General features: G+C 43.2%; 1 protein-coding gene across 6 annotated transcripts in view; it reads right to left on the minus strand.

The window, feature by feature from the left end:
• Positions 1-20,322, minus strand: part of PPP1R12A (protein phosphatase 1 regulatory subunit 12A) — a 127,574-nt gene that overhangs the window by 70,006 nt on the left and 37,246 nt on the right. For all 6 annotated transcript variants that reach the window (XM_040410432.1, XM_040410398.1, XM_040410408.1 and 3 more), the window contains exons 3-8: positions 16,560-16,678; positions 6,191-6,350; positions 4,135-4,279; positions 3,227-3,301; positions 1,977-2,059; positions 88-245 (exon numbers count right to left, since the gene is read on the minus strand). In XM_040410432.1, coding sequence (XP_040266366.1) covers positions 88-245; positions 1,977-2,059; positions 3,227-3,301; positions 4,135-4,279; positions 6,191-6,350; positions 16,560-16,678 — 740 coding nt within the window. The remainder of the gene's footprint in view (positions 1-87; positions 246-1,976; positions 2,060-3,226; positions 3,302-4,134; positions 4,280-6,190; positions 6,351-16,559; positions 16,679-20,322) is intronic.

A 20,322-nucleotide genomic window follows, 5' to 3' on the forward strand; every position in this document is an offset into this window, starting at 1 on the left:
CAATGCAAGTATTTTTTTAAAACTCATACAATATCACCAATTACGCAAAGATGGTGAGAGATTTACAGTGTGTTCACATTTACTTACCAGTTTCTGCTTCAGATTCCGAGTCTTCCTCCTCTTCTTCCTCACTGGAACAACTGGATTCATCTTTCTTTCCTTCATCTTCCTCATCTGCCTTTTCTTGCTCAAGTGACTCAATGCTTGAAATGGTCTTTTCATGCTCAATAATTAAGGTCTCTTTGCTTGAAGCAAAAACAGAATTTCACTTTAGGAAACGATTATCATTTCCCCTTGTGTGCCTAATGAAAGTGCTATGCACCAGCAGATTATGGTCATTTAAAGAGGTTTTCCAAGACTTTAATATCCTCAGGATAGGTCATCAGTATAGACTGGTGGAGGTCCGACACCTGGGTCCCCCATCATTCAGCTTTTGAGAAAGCAGAAGCGCTGTGGCCTTCTGTCAGCTTTTTCTAGGCCAGTGATGACACGTTCACCGGTCTTAGGAACAGCTCAGCTCCATTCAAGTAAATGGGGCTGAGCTGTGATACCAAGCACAGCCGCTATGCAAGGAGATGGCTGGGGAACTCACAAACAGCTGATCGGCGGGGGTCCTCAGATACCGATGACCTATCCTGAGTTTTGAGAAATGATGTCCCAAAAATTTTACTTTTGGGGGACCGATTTTTTTAAAAATAAAAATTAATATGTCCGAATAACAAACATTTAAAAAATTGCTTAAATTTTAACTGTCGTTTCAGTTTATTTATTTAACAGTGTAGAGACAGGGATGTTAAAAAACTTTTTTTTTTTTTTAAATATACTTCAAGTCTTCTTGCCTATCACCCTGCCTATATGACTTGTTACACACAAGGGTAGATCTACTAAGTGATGCACTTTGCACTAAGGATACGAATCACAGTCTTAATATTAGACAGTTTTACTATTGCATGGACCTTTATAAATTTGGACTATGACACCAAGTTTGTCTGAGTGTCATAAAAACAAACAAAAAACTGCCTAGTCACGACCCATAAAATGGTGCAGTTTTACTCCATTTAGGTCACTTTCCCCTTTCCCTGAGAACATAGCACCTTACCAGGCGATGTGGGAACAGCTTAGAAAAAAAGTGTGTAAAAATAAATAAATAAAAAGTAGTTGGTAAATGTGATGAAAAGCATGCATGTCAGTTTTTTGGTGTAGAATGCGCAGTGGTAAATGTGCCCCGGTCTTCAGCGCTCAGTAGATCTGAAGATAGGCTCTCAACACTCGGAGCAGAATCTTTACACCTTTTCTAGCAGAAAGATATTCATCTTAGGCTACATGCACACGACCGTATGTGTTTTGCGGTCCACAAATTGTGAATCCGCAAAAAAAAAAAACGGACGACATCCGTATACCATCAGTTTTTTTTTTTTTTTTGCGGATCCGTTGTAAATGCCTGAAACAGAAAGGAATAGGACATGTTATATTTTTTTGGGCGGAGCTACGGAACGGAGATACTGATGCAGACAGCACACTGCATTTTTGCAGACCCATTGAAATGAATAGGTCTGCATCCTATCCTCAATAAAAAATAAAAAAAACACACGGAACGGACACGGAAACGAAATACGTTTGTGTGCATGAGGCCGTACTCTAATAAAATATATTACAAAAATGTTTAACATCCCTGTCCTTGCACTAGATTAAACTAAAATGACAGTTGCACCTAACCCGGAAAGCTCAAGAATCACAGTCTGTGGCGCTGTTCCAAACTGAAATGCTTCTGGGTAAACGATACACATCTCAAGCAGGTTTTTAAGATGAAGGTCCCAACAGAACCAAGTTCTTATACAAGGGGGATAATTCTACATCCCAAACAAAAGGGCTGTCCTAGCCTGTATGAAATGAGCCAGATAATCGCCAAAAACTGTTCATTTTGACACAGTTTGCCAACACTTCATTTTAGGACAGTAACCACTGGAAATACTTACTTCTTCAGTGATTTCAGAGACTGATTGTTTTCTGTAGTTGAGGACTCAATTAAAGGAGACTTCTCCTGTTTTTCACTCAGAAGCTGTAAGATAATAATAATTATATAAAATATGCTTTCTGAACAATCCTTCATAACCACTTTAACAAGAAGAAAACGCGTGGTCTTCAGCTTCCACAAGAAATGACTTTCCCTTTACTGAACCCCCACAAATCCTAGAGAATTGTGTATACCCAAAGCCCTCTCTACAATTTGCTATGGTGTGAATGGCCATCTGTATTCTATTGCAGTAGAGGAAAGGGACTGATGTGATGTCCACTTACCTTTCAGGAATGATCCGAGTGAAGTCATAGGACATTTGATTTCCTCCATGGCTATAATCCCTAAATATCAAATTGCTTTTGCTTGTAAAATGTAATAAAGCCTTTATATCCTAGTGAAACAAACCATGCTTTGTGCAGTACATGTCGTAATTTTATTCTGGCTGCCTACCGGCATGTTTGCCATGCGGCCAACGGAACTCGAGCCCGCCCCCATTATAGTCAATGGGGCCACGCGTGAACTAGCGGCAGCACGGATCAGACAGGCTGTTCACCCGCCGATACAGCCTGCCGGAGATCCTTGCCGCTAGTGTGAAAAGTAGCCTAAGCCGCAGAAAAAGGGCTCACATACACACGACTGCGTGTGTGTTTTGCAATGCAGAAATTGTGGATCTGCAAAACACGGATGCCGCCCGTGTTCGTTCTGCAATTTGCAGAACAAAACTGCTTGCCCATAATAAAAATGCCTACTCTTGTCTGCAAACTGGACAAAAATAGGACATGTTCTATTTTTTTTTACGGCTCCAAGGAATGGAGCAACGGATGCGGACAGCACACACAGTGCTGTCCGCACCTTCCGCAGCCCCATTGAAGTGAATGGGTCCGAATCCAAGCCACAAAAAAATACGGCTCGGATCCAGAACCAAACAAAGTTTGTGTGCAGGTGCCCTAAAATTTATATTTTTCATATACAAATGAATAAATAAATAAAACCACTACCTTTACAAAAGGAAAGACTATGGTAAGCTCTGCTCACATCATGTTTAGTGCCTACATCTGGCATGCACTCCAGAAAAAGCAGCCTTCTGTTAGGGGCAAATGCCAGAGAATCTTCAGCCAACATAGGCTCCAAACATGATGAAAGCAGAGCCTAATGGAGCAGGACAGTGGTGGAGAAATCAGGGGGGAAAAAACGATAATTTACACCAACCAAATTTTGTTTCTTCTGAAGTTCTTCTAAGTATCCTAAAATATCTTCATCTGCAACATCACATGCAGTTTGACCCTGAAAAAAAATAATTACAAATTACTTTGGACTTAAAAGCAGCGTATAACAACTGAAAGACTGCTAATATTTAGTTTGGTATATTTTTCTTTTAGAGTCTGTTATCATTGATCGCAACCGGCATTAAAAAGCATTAAAGGGAACCTGTCATCTGGATTTTGTGTATGGAGCTGAGGACATGGGTTGCTAGATGACCACTAGCACATCCGCAATACCCAGTCCCCATAGCTCTGTGTGCTTTTATTGTGTATAAAAACCGATTTCATACATATGCAAATTAACCCGAGATGAGTCAGAGCTTGAAAATATGAGTCTTCTCTGGTCACACAAGTAAGATATGACTTATGTTAATTTGCATATGTATCAAATCTGTTTTTTTACACAATAAAAGCACACAGAGCTATGGGGACTGGGTATTGCGGATGTGCTAGCGGCCATCTAGCAACCCATGTCCTCAGCTCTATACCCAAAATCCAGATGACAGGTTCCCTTTAACACTACAATAAGTTGCAGTCTTACTGAAATTACCCTGCTATTCTAGATCTACAGCTGCTATGCAAATCTGTGCGTCTCCATGGTTAGACTACAAACCTGATCCTGTAGCCACACTGAAGTGAATGTTGGTGAAAGACGCAGAACGAACATTTCTGTCTCACCTCGGGTGGCACGGCTATGCCAAGTACATTTGGGCAGTTGTCTATGGGTAAGCCATTTCCATATACCCATTCCAAGCAGGAATATTAAGATCTTTCTCTGACTACAGTAAACATTCTGCTATCTAAAGTGGGAGCACTGACCAGATAACTGGGTTCCTGACGACATGAACCACCTACCACTTTGTTGACAGCATCCATATCACACAGATTTTCTACAAGGATCCTACAAGCTTCTTCTTTACCCCAGTGAGCTGCTGCATGGAGTGGCGTCCACCCATCATAATCTTTAACATTAATATCATAACCTGCTTGAATTAAAAGCCTGCAAAGAGATGAGAAGCAGTTGTTTGCACAGCCCACATAATGGGTGACAAATAGACAAGAAAACACTAAAAAAAAGTTAAGATTAAAAAACAGCATTGGCGTTTATGCTAGTTTATCATCAAATAGGATGTTCAGCCACACTTCACTCGTGATTCCCAACCTCATCACAGGGGAATCTCCCCAAAATATGTTTTCAATCCAAGCAAAACCCCATAACGGTATTTGCACCTCCAAAAACCTTGGTGTAGGGGCGGATAAAGCATTCTGTAACTCTATTCCACTACTAGAATTTGGCTGTGACAGGTTTACTGATTTGTGAGCTGAAATCAGATCATGGGAGGCCGAAAAATTTATTTTTACTTATTATTATTAATTATTTAGAAACCATGACGTAACTGTATGTCACAGATTGACTTTTATTAGGATCCCCCAACATACAGCTACTTCATGGAGATCATGCTGGCCATTTCCTCTTATAAAGAGTTAACAGTTATATGCACCCCAAAATAGTGCCATTTCAAAATGTCCACCAACCCGTAGGAAAACAAGCCTTCATATGGTCTAAGAAAGCGGTGAAGCAAGAACGAAAAAAATTCCTGTGGCTTTGAGGGTAAATTAGGCTGGGTAGTTGAAGGGGTTTTCAGAGTTAAATAAAAAAATTGGTTTTACCCCTGCCGTTTTCTCCCCTGATGCTTCCAGCGATGTGGTCCTTCACCACTGACATCATCCTGGCTGCAGTACACAGGTCACCTGGTAGCCAATCACTGGCCTCAGCAGTACACGGGACTGTTGAGGCTAGTGACCGGCTACAACAGTGAGCAGTGCACACGGAATGTTACCAAAGGGGTAAGTATATCTTGTCATTTTAAACAGTTTACAGGGGCTGCCCAAGTCTACATTCAACATTAAAGGGTTTCTGTCACCCCATTAAACCATTTTTTTTTTTTTCTTTAATAATAATCCCTATAGTGCGATCTCATGATACATAATCAATATGCTAATTACCTTGCTACCAGCAAGTAGGGCGGCGTCTTCTCTTCCGGGTGTATGCGATGACGTCATCGACGCAGGCGCATTGAGGATGGAGCGGTCGAGCAGAGCGGCCGCCTCTCAGTGCGCCTGCGCCGATTGAAGCCAGGTACGGCGCAGGCGCGAGATTTCAAATTCTAACAGCGCCAGCAGAGAAGGATTACCTTCCCTGGCCCTGTCAATCAGCATGCCGAGGGGGCGTCATTACCATCGGAGGATGCGGCTGCTACCAGCAAGTAGCCGCCCTACTTGCTGGTAGCAAGGTAATTAGCATATTTTAAAAATCGTTTTTTAGCAAAATCTACTGAACCAAAATTATTAATTTGATTATGTATCATGAGATCGCACTATAGGGATTATTATTAAAGAAAAAAAAAAAAAACGGTTTAATGGGGTGACAGAAACCCTTTAAGTAAATGTAATCCTCTTATCAGCGACTGTATTTATGAGTTATCCCCTTCCTTCTAATTTTTAGCTGTGTCATGTGACCAGCTCTCTGACACAGGACAGGAAGTCCGTTACTTCTCTATTCATTCCTATAAGACTGCTCCCATAGGAATACATAGAGAAACTGACTTCCTGTCCACACAAGATGCTGTGTTATCTGGAAAGTCTGAGTGCTAGTCACATGACACCGCTGAGGATCAGAAGGGAGGGGATAACTCACAAAAAGACACTGTTAAGAAAATGACATTTCACTACAGATTACATCATGTACCTTTCTAGCAGGTAAGAGAATACACGTTTTTTCTTTAACCTAATATACATATACTGTATTGCAAAATGTGTCCCTTATTAATAAAAAAAAAGTTAGTCAAACTTCAACAAGAAAAAGAAGATTAAAAGGGTTTCATGCCATACTTTGGCTGTGAATACTTACTTTAAAACTTCAGTGTAACCTTTTGCAGCTGCTACATGCAGAGCGGTGCCCCCAGATTTCGTGTGTCGCACATCATTTATCTGCCCACTGTTCAGCCATTGCCTTGCATCTCGAAGCATAATCCTCTCTTCCTCTTTCCTAGCAGCTTCAACATCAATACCTGTTCATGACACAAAAAGCACATTACACTTTGTACAGTGCAAATAACCATGGTCTAGAACAGGGACCAGCAACCTCTGGCACTCCAGCTGTCCTGAAACCACAAGAATTCTTGATCTCAGGCTCTGTTCCCAAGTTATGATACTTTATCTTATTATGCAACTTTGGTGCAATGAACGCCTCGCCATTGATCTTGTAGCCCCCAAGGTTCACTTATTTCTGTGGCCAATCCTTCCCTGGCTGCCTTACCACTGCCTGGCCAATCAAAGCAGTCAGGGAAGGCCTGACCACTGAAGGGAGTGGAATTTGGGTACAATATGAGCAACAGTCATACCTTTATTGCACCAAAGGTCTAATTTTCATATTAAGAAAAAGTATAACTCAGGAACGGTGTCTCGGACCAACAAAACAAACACATCTTATAAATCAGCTGAACCACGGCCATATGTCTATACAAGCAGCTGGATAAGGAGGTCACTGGCGACAGAGTCCCTTTAGGAAAAAAATTCTTATACTACCATTGATCCTGGAATAAGTGGGCATACAACGCCACCTGCTGCTTCTACTGAACAGCTCTGCTGTGTCCATCTTGGCAATCATAGTAACTGTGTACCACTCAAAGGAAGAGGAGCCTTCAGAAGCAGGTGTGTCTCAACTCAATAGGTATCCCTCCACATTCCTGAAGGAGCAAGACTGAGCATGCACGTCCACCACGGTGCATTTACTGAGGTGGACACAGGCTGTTCAACAGAAACAAGTGGCGTTGTACTAACCTTATTCCTGGAATATCAGGGGATAAGCATTTTTTATTAAGGGTAAATAATAAAAATGTACATTACAATACGCTGGATTTAACTAAACTTTTTTTGTGAGGTAAACCCTTTAAGTGCCTTTACACTTGGTTTACGCTTTGACTTAGACTTTATGATGGCATCAAACAGTGTCAAAAAGAGTGTTCATCCATTCTGGTTGTCTCTTATGACCACGAATGATAGAATTCCTGATCAGCTTCAGATATTTCTGGAAGTGCAGGATGAGATTTGTTACTCTGGGAGACATTGAAAGCCTACTTGAGGGGATGCCTCAAATCTTCTATATCCTATATCAAGAGAGATTCGGCACGCAAAGAACTGGAACTACATGCTAATTGCAAGGAGGCAGAGAACTGGTTCAGGTCTAATCCCTCTGAGGTGAATAGGCAGGACTGGATGCTTAAGGGAAGGCTTTATATGATGCATCTCAGGGAAAAGAGTGAGCGTAAATTATTATTTTTAAAGCGCAATCCTTTGAGTCGGGTAATCAGGCGGGTAAATTACTTGCTCACATTGTGCGTAGTAATAGTATGTCCCCTCCGGTCATCAGAATAAAGAACTCGGAGGGCGCGGTGGTAGAATCAGTCGGCGATATACTGGGATGCTTTAAGGGGTTCTACCAAGATCTCTACAAGTCCGCGGCTCAATACACCACTCAGGAGTTAGGGCTTTATTTAGCGCAGGTAGCACACGCCCAGCTTAACGATGAGGACAGGAACTTACTAGAGGCCGATATTTCACTAGACGAAATTCAAATGGCAATAAAGCGCCTGGCCCGGACGGAATTCCGGTAGAAGTGTACACTAAATATGCTGATGTATTGGGGCCCGAACTTCTTAAACCATATTTAGCTTCTCAGCAAAGACATCGGCTACCAGAATCTATGTATAATGCTACTATAGTGGTGATCCTGAGGCCAGATAAAGACCCTTTGGAGTGTGGGTCTTATAAACAGATCTCGCTCCTGAACCTAGATTATAAAATACTCACAAGACTACTGGCTACTAGATTAAACAAGGTAATCACCACTATAGTGCATAAAGATCAGTCAGGATTTATACCGGGTAGGTCGACATCTGATAACATTAGGAGAGCGCAGGCCATAGCGCAGATAGGTGTGGCAAGGGATAAGCACTGGGCTCTGGCTTCGCTGGACACAGCCAAAGCTTTTGATTCAGTGGAGTGGGTGTACTTAATAGAAGTGCTGCAAAATTTTGGATTTGGCCCTAAGTTCGTCAAGTGGGTGGAGATACTATACCAAATTCCCAAAGCTAATATACTGGTGAACGGGTCGCTCTCAGAGTCCTTCAAACTTCATAGAGGCACTAGGCAAGGATGCCCCCTGTCGCTGCTCTTGTACGCCATAGCGATAGAACATCTTGCAGTAAGAATCAGGCAGGACCAGGTCTTTAAAGGGGTGAGCATGGGAGATGGAACATGATCCTCTTACCCAAAGGGCTTTACCTCCTAGCGCATGCATGCACACCAGTATCACAGGGATTCTTTGGTCGCATCCATTCACTGGTAGCTAATTTCATTTGGGGGGAGTCTAGACGGAAACTTTCCCTTAATGTTCTGCAGAGATCCAAGCTAGAGGGTGGTGCCGCCCTGCCTGATTTCTTCCTATACGGTTTAGCTGGTCAGCTGAAATTCTTAACCCCCTGGATTCTAACGTCAGAATTGCCAAATGCGGAATATTATCTCAGGGAATATTTAAGAATGTCCTCCCTGTGGCCAGTGCTGGAAGGATCACGTTCTGTTCCTATGCGCTTGCTCCCTATACACAAATTGGCTCACCAGGTATGGAGTGCTGCCAAGATGCAATCATTTAAGGATCTCCCGGATGATATACCGATATGGGATAACCCTATGTTTGCCCATCTGAAAGAATTGGAGGGAGTGAATCTGTGGAAGGCCCACGGGGTTCTTACCCTGAGAGACCTATATGTTGGGGGCACTCTATGCTCCTTTTTGCAGATGCAGGAGAAATTTGAACTACCTCGCAACTTTTTCTTTAGGTATCTGCAACTGAGGCACGCGTTAACAGTTCAATTCGGGGCAGGAGGTGGGAAAATTTCAAAATACCCCCTAATAGGTGTTCTAAGATCACAGGGTGCGAGAGGTATTATCTCTGTGCTTTATACGCATCTGCTCAACAACCGAATGCTGATGAACCCTCTTGCTGTTGAGGGAAGGTGGAGGAACTCAATACCTTCTCTAACGGCTGATGACTGGAATGAAGCCCTGATGGCTCCAGTAAGGGTCTCTCCATCAATTAATAACAGGCTGATTCAGCTGTTTATTCTGCACAGAAGTTACCTAACGCCCACTAGACTACACAACATGGGCAGGAAATCACACAATAGATGCCATAGGTGCTCGCAGGATGGTGCTGACTTCTGGCACCTCATGTGGGACTGCACGTACTTAAAGGGAGTCTCATCAGCATTTCACGTTTGTAACCCTTCCCATAGCTTTCAAGCATGCTTACAGTTAATAAAAACTTTACCATCAATCCTGGACTTCTAAAACCATCAAAAAACATCTTTGTAGCATATGCAAATGAGGGCTCACAAGTGCCCAGGGGCGGCGTTACGCTTGTAGGTGCCCTGCTAGCTCAGCCTTTTCTTCGCTCCCCCCCGCCCCTTCCTTTCCTCTGACCACCTATCTACTAACTTGTTGTTTCGCCGAGATCACGCACCTGCGCACTCAGTCCGTCGGCCGGCGCATGCGCACTGCGATGCCCATTCCTTGTACGGCATCACAGTAATTTATGCGCATGCGCTGATGGACCGCCTCCTTTGTTGTGTTTTCGTGTCGTTAGCCGGCGCATGCGCAATAGTTACTGTGATGCCGTACAAGGAATGGGCATCGCAGTGCGCATGCGCCGGCCGACGGACTGAGTTCGCAGGTGCGGGATCTCGACGAAACAACAAGTTAGTAGATAGGTGGTCAGAGGGAAGGAAGGGGAGCGAAGAAAAGGCTGAGCTAGCAGGGCACCTACAAGCGTAACGCCGCCCCTGGGCACTTGTGAGCCCTCATTTGCATATGCTACAAAGATGTTTGACGGTTTTATAAGTCCAGGATTGATGCTAAAGGTAAAGTTTTTATTAACTGTAAGCATGCTTGAAAGCTATGGGAAGGGTTACAAACGTGAAATGCTGATGACAGACTCCCTTTAAAAGGCTTCTGGAATGCAGTAATAGAGGTGCTGACAACTATGGTTTCCAATGCAATGCCGTTATGACCCAAAATTTGTGTTCTGGGGATATTAGATGAAGAGGTTTGGGGGCATCAGCACAGGGTATTCTTGAGTGAGACTTTATTCTTTGCTAGAAAAGCCATTGCTCTGAGGTGGATGGCTGATAGAGCACCCACACTAGGTCAATAGAAATCATTGGTCAATCACGCTGTGAGTATGGCAAAAAATTGTATTTATTCACAGAAAATGTCCACAAAAGTTTCACAAGGTATGGGGAGAGTGGTGCTCATCTCCTTTGACATTGCACAATGCATGTATGTATTCGGTGGCCGATATCGTCCATATGCCTGCTGTATGATAATGTGTGGATTTCGGGCTCTAGATTAATGCCTCAATACTCCCGCTGTTTCCTTATGTCCGATAGAGAAAACCTCTTTAGACCTGATGCAAAATTTTTGAGTTATATTATGAGGTCAATGTATCCCCTGCGTGGGATTTACCCCTGCTTTGTCCTGATGTAACATGCCTTACTTGTTAAACTTCAATAAAAAGAGTTTAAAAAAAAAAAAAAAAAAAAAAAAGCGGTTCAGTGGTGCGCATAAGGCTCTGTGTGTCACACCATTTAAAATCTCAGCTGCATTCCTTATTAAAGGGGTAATCCCACAATTGCATACGATCATGTTTGTTGCCCACATCCGATCCGCATTTTGTGCGGGTTGGAGGTGGACCCATTCACTTCAAAGGGGCCACAAAAGATGCAGACAGCACTCTGTGTACTGTCCGCATCCATATGTCCATTCAATGGCTGCGCAAAAAAATGGAACATCTCCTATCCTTGTCCATTTTACAGACAAGGATAGGACAGTTCTATAGAGGGCAGGGCGGAATGCACACAGACAGTATCTATGTTTTGCGGATCCACAATTTGTGGACCACAAAAACATCAGCGGTCGTGTGCATGAGCCCTGTCACAGCTTCTAACAGAAGACAGAGCTGGTGGCAGTTGAAGGATGGAACTGAGCATGTGTGTCCAACTCCGTAAGGTGGACAGAGAAATAAGGAAAAGAACAAGACAGGTTTTATAAAGAACTCAGCTGCTACAGTTGCAAGAAAAAGTATGTGAACCCTTTGGAATGATATGGATTTCTGCACAAATTGGTCATAAAATGTGATCTGATCTTCATCTAAGTCACAACAATCGACAATCACAGTCTGCTTAAACTAATAACACACAAAGAATTAAATGTTACCATGTTTTTATTGAACACACCATGTAAACATTCACAGTGCAGGTGGAAAAAGTATGTGAACCCTTGGATTTAATAACTGGTTGAACCTCCTTTGGCAGCAATACCTTCAACCAAACGTTTCCTGTAGTTGCAGATCAGACGTGCACAACGGTCAGGAGTAATTCTTGACCATTCCTCTTTACAGAACTGTTTCAGTTCAGCAATATTCTTGGGATGCAGTGCTCCAGACTAAAAAAAAATACCTAGTAGCCATTAGCTCCTGAACTGAAAAATTTAGGAGCCAAATAAAATTTTTAGTTGCCAAATCGAAACAGAATCAAAATTTGGGTATCGTGACAACGCTACGCCGATCAGATCGGCGTAGGGTTGTTTCAATACCAAAATTTTGATTCGTTTTCGTCACCATAAAAAAAGTATTGCGATACTCAATACCACGCAAAAAAAAAAAAAAAAAGTAGCGTGCATTTCGCATTTTATGAAACGTTCGGCCCATAATAGAACAGTCCTATCCTATTTTTTGGGGTGACAAGATGACGAAAAAATGGCAATTCGCATGGTTTTTATTTATTTATGTCTGTTACGGTGCTCACCGCATAGGAGATATTTTTAAATAATTTAAAAGTTTGGACTTTTCGGACGCAGCGATATTTAATATGTTTATTTATTTATCGTTTATATATTTTATATGTAAAATTGGGAAAGGGGGGGGATTTAAATTTTAAACGTAATATTTTAGGGTACTTTCACACTATCGTTTTTCATTTCCGGCATAGAGTTCCGTCCTAGGGGCTCTATACCGGAAAATAACTGATCAGGTATATCCCCATGCATTCTGAATGGAGAGTAATCCGTTCAAGATGCATCAGGACGTCTTTAGTTCGGTCATTATGACTGATCAGGCAAAAGATAAAACCGTAGCATGCTACGGTTTTATCTCCAGCAAAAAAAAACTGAAGACTTGTCTGAATGCCGGATCCAGCATTTTTCCCCATAGGAATGTATTAGTGCCGGATCCGGCATTCAAAATACCGGAATGTCGGATCCGTCTTTTTAAAAATGACAAGCGGAGAGACGGATCCGTCCTTGCAATGCATTTGTGAGATAGATCCGCATCCGGATGAGTCTCACAAATGCTTTCAATCACATCCAGATCGGCGGATCCGGCAGGCAGTTCCGACGACTGAACTGCCCGCCGGATCACACTGCCGCAAGTGTTAAAGTAGCCTTAGTGGTTTTTTTTTTTACTTACTATTAGCCCCCTTAGGGGCTGGAACCCTTGTCCTATTCACCCTTAGGCCCCTTTCACATGGGCGAGATTTCTGCGCGGGTGCAATGCGCGAGGTGAACGCATTGCACCCGCACTGAATCCAGACCCATTCACTTCTATGGGGCTGTGCACATGGGCGGTGATTTGTACGCCTCACTTGTGCGTTGCAAGAAAATCGCAGCATGCTCTATGTTGTGCGTTTTTTTTACGCAACGCAGGCCCCATAGAAGTTATGGGGGCTGCGTGAAAATCGCAAGCATCCCCAAGCAAGTGCGGATGTGGTGCGATTTTCACGCATGGTTGCTAGGATGAAAGTCTATTCACTGTGTTATTTTCCCTTATAACGTGGTTATAAGGGAAAATAATAGCATTCTTTAATACAGAATGCATAGTAGAAGGTCAATTGAGGGTTAAAAAAACAAACAAACAAACAAAAAAAACAAAAAAAAAAAACACACTCACCTCCAATTGGTCGCGTAGCTGCCGGTCTCCTGTTCTTTCTTCAGAACCTGTCAAAGGACCTGTGGTGACATGACTGTGTTAATCACATGGTACATCACATGATCCATCACCATGGTAATGGACCATGTGATGAGCTCAGTGACGTCACCACAGGTCCTGAAGAAAGAACAGGAGACCGGCAGCTGCGCGAACAACTGGAGGAGGTGAGTTAATTTCTTTTCTTTTTTTTTTAAACCCTCATTGGCACTGCGCCACCAATGTTTATTATACTGGGGTGTTGGGGGGGGGGGGGAAGGGGGCGCACTGCGCCACCAATGAAGATAACAGACCTGTTAATACAAATACAGGAGGCGGGTGCCGGAATCAAATAGCTGGCACCCGACCTCTGACAGGGAGTTGCGATCCGCTGCAGTTAACCCCTCAGGTACCACATCTGATAGGTTAACTGCGGCTGATTGCAGCACCCTGTCAGAGGTCGGGTGCCGGAATCCCCGCCTCCTGTATTTGTATTAACAGGTCAGTTATCTTCATTGGTGGCACAGTGGCCACAGCCCCTCCCCTCTTCCTCCGGTCTCTCTTCTTAATGGCAGCAGTGGTAGCAGCACAGAGGGGAGGGAGAGACTCCTCCACTGCGCTGCTGAGAAGAACATCGGCGGCGGGGCAGAGAACCATCATGTCCGGTGCCCCGCCACTGTATTCAGAACTGCGGCGTCGGGTCTAGTCGCAAATGGCGACAAGACTAAAAAGTCTTGTCGCCATCTGTAAATTCTAAGTCGCATTGGCGACCATTTTGGTCACCATCTGGAGCCCTGGGATGTCTGGTGTGGATCGCTTTCTTGAGGTCATGTCACAGCATCCCAATTGGGTTGAGGTCAGGACGCTGACTGGGCCACTCCAGAAGGTGCATTTTCTTCCGTTTAAGCCATTCTGTTGTTGATTTACTTCTATGCTTTGAGTCGTTGTCCTGTTGCAACACCCATCTTCTGTTGAGCTTCAGCTGGTAGACAGATGGCCTTAAGTCCTCCTGCAAAAGGTCTTTATAAACTTGGGTACTCATTTTTCCTTCGATGATAGCAATCCGTCCAGGCCCCCACCACCATACTTCACAGTTGGGATGAGGTTTTGATGTTGGTGTGCCTCGCCTCTTTTTCTCCACACATAGTGTTGTGTGTTTCTTCCAAACAACTCAACTTTGGTTTCATCTGTCCACAGAATATTTTGCCAGTGCTGCTGTGGAACATCCAGGTGCTCTTGTGCAAACTGGAAACGTGCAGCAATGTTTTGTTTGGACAGCAGTGGCTTCCTCTGTGGTATCCTCCCATGAAATCCATTCTTGTTTAGTGTTTTACGTATCGTAGATTCGCTAACAGGGATGTTAGCATATGCCAGAGACTTTTGTAAGTCTTTAGCTGACACTCTAAGATAGTTCTTCACCTCATTGAGCAGTCTGCACTGTGCTCTTGCAGTCATCTTTACAGGACGACCACTCCTAGGGAGAGTAGCAGCAGTGCTGAACTTTCTCCATTTATAGACAATTTGTCTTACCATGGACTGATGAACAGCAAGGCTTTTGGAGATACTTTTCTAACCTTTTCCAGCTTTATGCAAGTCAACAATTCTTAATTGTAGGTCTTCTGAGAGCTCTTTTGTGCGAGGCATCATTCACATCAGGCAATACTTCTTGTGAAAATCAAACCCAGAACGGGTGTGTGTCCTTTATAGGGCAGGGCAGCCTTTATAGGGCAGGGCAGCCGTAACAAACACCTCCAATCTCATCTCATTGATTGGACTCCAGTTGGCTGACACCTCACTCCAATTAGCTATTGGAGAGGTCATTAGTCTAGGGGTTCACATACTTTTTCCACCTGCACTGTGAATGTTTACATGGTGTGTTCAAAAAAAACATGGTAACATTTAATTCTTTGTGTTTTATTAGTTTAAGCAGACTGTGATTGTCTATTGTTGTGACTTTGATGAAAATCAGATCACATTTTATGACCAATTTGTGCAGAAATCCATATCATTCCAAAGGGTTCACATACTTTTTCTTGCAACTGTATATAAACATTTTAATTACATTCAATTGCCAAAGTACTCACATCCAGGTGCTGGTTTTATAGGACAACCCCCTTTAATTTTACATTTAGGCATAAAAAAAAAAACAGGCAAAAGGCTCATGCACAAAAAAAAGTATTGAATTTAAAATCTGCTGTGGAAAAATAAAAGGCCATATCTGATTGTCTGCTGTAGGGAAAAAGTCATGTTTTCTGAACACATTTGAGACCCTTCACAAATAATTTTGGTTACTTTTTTTTTTTTTTTAGAAACCAAGCACAATGGGGCAGATTCATGTAAACTGTCAAAGATAAATTAACTGTGCTGCCAAAAAAACAACCAAAGCGCTGTAAGAAATGAAAGCTGTGCCTTGATTGGCTGCTGTGGGCGTTCATCTTTGAGAGTTTCACAAATCTCCCCCTAGGTCTAAAAAGAAGCAGATACTTAAGGAAATGGGTCACCAAAATGTTCTGCCAGTTAAAACCAGATAGTAAAATTTTTTTTTTCTAATCTGTTATTTTCTGATTTTAGATTTACTTATTACGTTTTCTGAACATGATTATGGAGGCGACCATCTTGCCTGAGCTGTTCTTAACAGCATTTACAAAGCATTAAAAAAATAAAAATTGCTTTACGGCAGCCTTATGGGCCATGGACACATGGTCAGGAGGGGCCCCTATTGACTTACATGGGAGAGTCTTCCAGGTATGTTCTGTATCCTGTACAGAGGTCATTGTATAAGGAAAGAATAGATCTGACAATCACCTATAGCTCTGACAATCACCTATTGTGAATGGTGGATCCTGTCTTATCTATCCTCAGAGGTGATATCATTACAGGCAGGATCAGGATGACAGATAAGCAGGTAACTGCAATAAAGTGATCTGTACAGACGAAGAAGGGGCACCTTTTAGGCTTAGTGGCCAGTGAGAAAACTGCAGGATTTTATATTTTTTGTTTAATATACATTAACACGGAAAAATTGAAAAAACAAGTTCTTTATAAATATGTTAAACCTAAAAATGTAATTTAAACAAAAGGTCATTTTCTGATGACACATTCCCTTTAAGAAAGTCCTGACGCTATAACACAAACACAAGAGAAGCAAAGCAGTCAGTAGGACAATACATATGGAAAATCACAGTAAACAACTTGCTGGTACCTTGACGATTCACTTCATTCTGAAGCAGTTCTTCCATCGGCTCTTCCTCGGCAATGTCTAATGGGGTGTCGCCTTCACTATTCACTGCCCCCACATTTGCTCCTTGACTAATTAAATATCTGTAAGACAGAAGCATTGTGATGAGCAGGTTGGGCAAACCAAGTACAATATTACCAACTAATTTCATACCCAAATACTGTGCGTCTAAATTTCTGTTAAACCTATAATATCCCCTTGCACTATATGTGTGTACATATATATTATATATACATACATACAAATCTACAATGATAACCTATTACCCAGAAAAATGAATTTTATAATTGTATACATCTGTCATCAGATCTGTGCCTATGACACTGGCTGACCTGTTACATGTGCACTTGGCAGCTGAAGGCATCTACGGTATGTTGGTCAATTGTTCATATGTGTCCACATTGCTGAGAAAATTTAGGTTTAAATATTTGCAAATGAGCCTCTAGGAGCAACGGGGGCGTTGGCATTTCTCCTAGAGGCTCTGCTCGTGCCCTCTGCAGTTGGACAGGACCAGGCAGTATAAATGTGATCACGCCTGGTCGTGGTATATCACAAACTGTATGAACACACAAGTGCCACAACCATTCCTCCACCTCACTGTTCAGCACCCCAAGACTTTGACGAAGCTGATGAAAAACGTACAAGCAAGTGGGTCAGTCATCCTGGCAAATTCTCTTAAAGGGAATGTCATGTTTTCAAGTTTCATGAAGTAGAATTAAATGCGGCAATCTAAGACGGGCTCTTCCTTCCTGAATTGTGTGTATAGATAGTACAGCAGGATGTGTGTGCTTACAGAAGCCGAAACAAATGGCAGCGGTGGGAGAGAAGGGGGAGGGGGGCGAGGATAGGCGCCTGAACCTGCAAACTTGATCTTTTTGTGGACTCTTGGCAACAGCTTCAGGACTGAGCTAACGCGTCCACAGCCCTCGGCTGTTCCTTCGGTGATAAAGAACCCCCACCTTTCTGTTTGACCTGGTGGCAAAGAGGTCTATCTCTGGGACACCCCATAAGGCAGAAATCTTGTTGAAAACCCCCTGATCTAGGGACCATTCGCCTTGGCATAGATGATGACAGCTGAGGAAGTCTGCTTTCACGTTGTCTACCCCTTTAAGATGTACAGCAGAAAGAGATGAGAGAATCCTCCGCTAGATTGAAAATCTGGCGGCTTAGGGCCATCAGACTCGCAGCTCTGGTACCACCCTGCTTGTTGATATGGGCTACTGCTGTCATATTGTCTGAATAGAGCCTGAAATTTCTGCCCCTAATGATAGGAAAACGGAGTCAACGCTAATCTGATAGCATTCAGTTCTCAGAAATTTTGAGACTGGGTTCGGGAACCGAAGTCCCAGGTCCCTTGCAGCAGAAGAGACTCTACATGGGCTCCCCAACCAAAAGGGGCTGGCATCCGTGGTCAAAGAGAGGACTGCATTTCTGTGCTAAGGAACACCCCTCTGTAAATTTTGTAGATTCACCCACCACTCCAGAGAAATCAACGTCTGGGTTGAGAGCTGAAACCTCACATCCAGAGAGAAAATACACCTGTCCCAAACCTCCAGAATCTGAAGCTGTAGTGGCCTTGAGTGGTAATGGGCCCATTCTACCCCCAGAATGGCTGCAGTCATGAGCCTCAGTACAGACATGGCTTCCCTCAGAGAAACTACATGCCGAGAAAGAAGGCTCTGAATTTTTGATGTGATCAGCAGAGCTTTGTGTAAGGGCAACAGACACCTCTGGGATTTTGAATCTAGGATCATCCCTAAAATACTGCACTTTTGACTTGGACACAAACTGGACTTTTCTATGTTTATATCCCATCCTAGCTTGTTCAGAACCTCCCTCAACCAGGTAATCTGTTCTTCCAAGATGTGACCTGACTGGGCAAGTAGAAGAAAATAGTCTAGATAGGAAACTATCACTAAATCCTTCTCTCTCACATGAGCCATCGTCTGCGCAATGATCTTCGTGAAAACCCTTGGGGCCTGAGACAACCCAAAGGGAAGGGCCGGAAATTGAGCATGCAGGATCCTGTTCTCTAGGTGAACTGCTACTCTCAAAAACTTTTTGGTGGTGGGGATGGATAGGGACATGATAGTACGCATCCCTGAGATCCACTGTGGCCATGTAACAGTCTGGGAAGAGATAGTTCACTGCTGACCTGATGGATTCCACACTTTTTTTACACAGATAACTGTTCAGACACCAAGTTTATTATTGTACGAAAAGAACCAGTAGGCTTTTTTACGAGAAAAAGTAGAGTAAAAACCTAATCTCCTCCTGCTTTGGAACTTCAACCAATACTCTTTGCTAACAGGGAAAAAAAAAAAAAACTCCGAAATGATGGCTGCCTGTTTTGGGGGGTCTGAACGATAATCTGTCATCACAAATTTTTCTGCGGACAGCTTCTGAAATTTTAATTTTAAGACCTCCCTTATAACCGAATTTATCCATGGGCTGAGGGAGATTTTTTTGCCACCGACTTGAAAAGTGAGACAGGCGACCGCCCAATGGAGGCCCGATGTCATTGGGGCTGTTTTCTTTGAGGCCTCTGCCCCGGAAAAAAAGAAACCCCTTTGACTTTTTTGCTGCTCCCGCATACTGTCTAGATCCCTCTCTTCCACTGAAACCCTCTCTATTAAACCTGGGGCGGAAGGATTTTTTAGGGGCCCTTTCAAGTATATGGTCGAGGACCGGGCCAATTAAAATCTCCTCCTGACACGGAATTGCACAAAGCTTAGCTTTGGAGTTAGCATCCCCGTTCCAGCTTTTTAACCAGATAGCTCAACGGGCAGAATTGGATAAAGCAGAAGCTCCAGCCGATAATCTTAGAAAGTTCGCCAAAGCATACGCCATAAAATCTAGGGCATTATAAAAAAGCAGGAAACTAGGATAACAACTGCTCCCTAGGGGTACTTTAATGTGATCCTCCAACTCCTTCATCCATGCCTTAAGGGATCTAGCTACTGAAGTAGCAGCAATAGCTGGTTTAAAGGCCCCTGCCGAGGCTTCCCAATTTTTCTTTAAATAAATCTCAGCCATTCTATCCATAGGGTCTTTTAGAGAACCCATATCCTCAAAGAGAAACGCAGCTTTTTTTTTTTTACTTTTTGGGCAATCAGGGCATCTAACGTTGAGCCTCTATCCCAAGAGGCAGTCACTTCCTCATCAAAGGGCTATTTACGCTTAACAGAGGATGGTATAAAAACTTCCTATCAGGCTTTTTCCATTCTTTAGCAATAACAGCCTGAATATTCTTATGCACATCAAAGACCTTTCTTCTCCTAGGGCCCAGACCTTCAAACCGAGTCTTGAACAGACTGTGGGGATTTTGGTCATCTAAACCCATAGTAACCCTTACTACTTTTACTAGGGAATTAATGTTCTCTGCATGAAAAAGCGGCTTAGTCAACGGAGGAGTCAATCGATGATAGCCATTCTCCCTCCTCCTCCAATCCAGAAAGTACATCACTGTCGTCAGAGGGGGGGGATTTGATGCAGAGGTACTAGGGCGGCTCTTTAGTAGACCGCTAACCGACTCCTTAACCTCCTCCTGGATCATCTGCTTGATGCTGCCCAGAGACGGAGCTTCCTCCTCCATTAACTTGCTCACACATGCTTGGCAAACGGGCTTTTCCCAAGCAGAGGGTAGCTTCTTTTTACATACAGCACAACCCTTGTCTTTAGATTTGGAGACCTTTCTAGACTCAGACACCTAAACACAGAAGATGAC

Source organism: Bufo bufo, chromosome 1 (assembly GCF_905171765.1).
Source record: "Bufo bufo chromosome 1, aBufBuf1.1, whole genome shotgun sequence".
Classification (NCBI taxonomy): domain Eukaryota; kingdom Metazoa; phylum Chordata; class Amphibia; order Anura; family Bufonidae; genus Bufo; species Bufo bufo.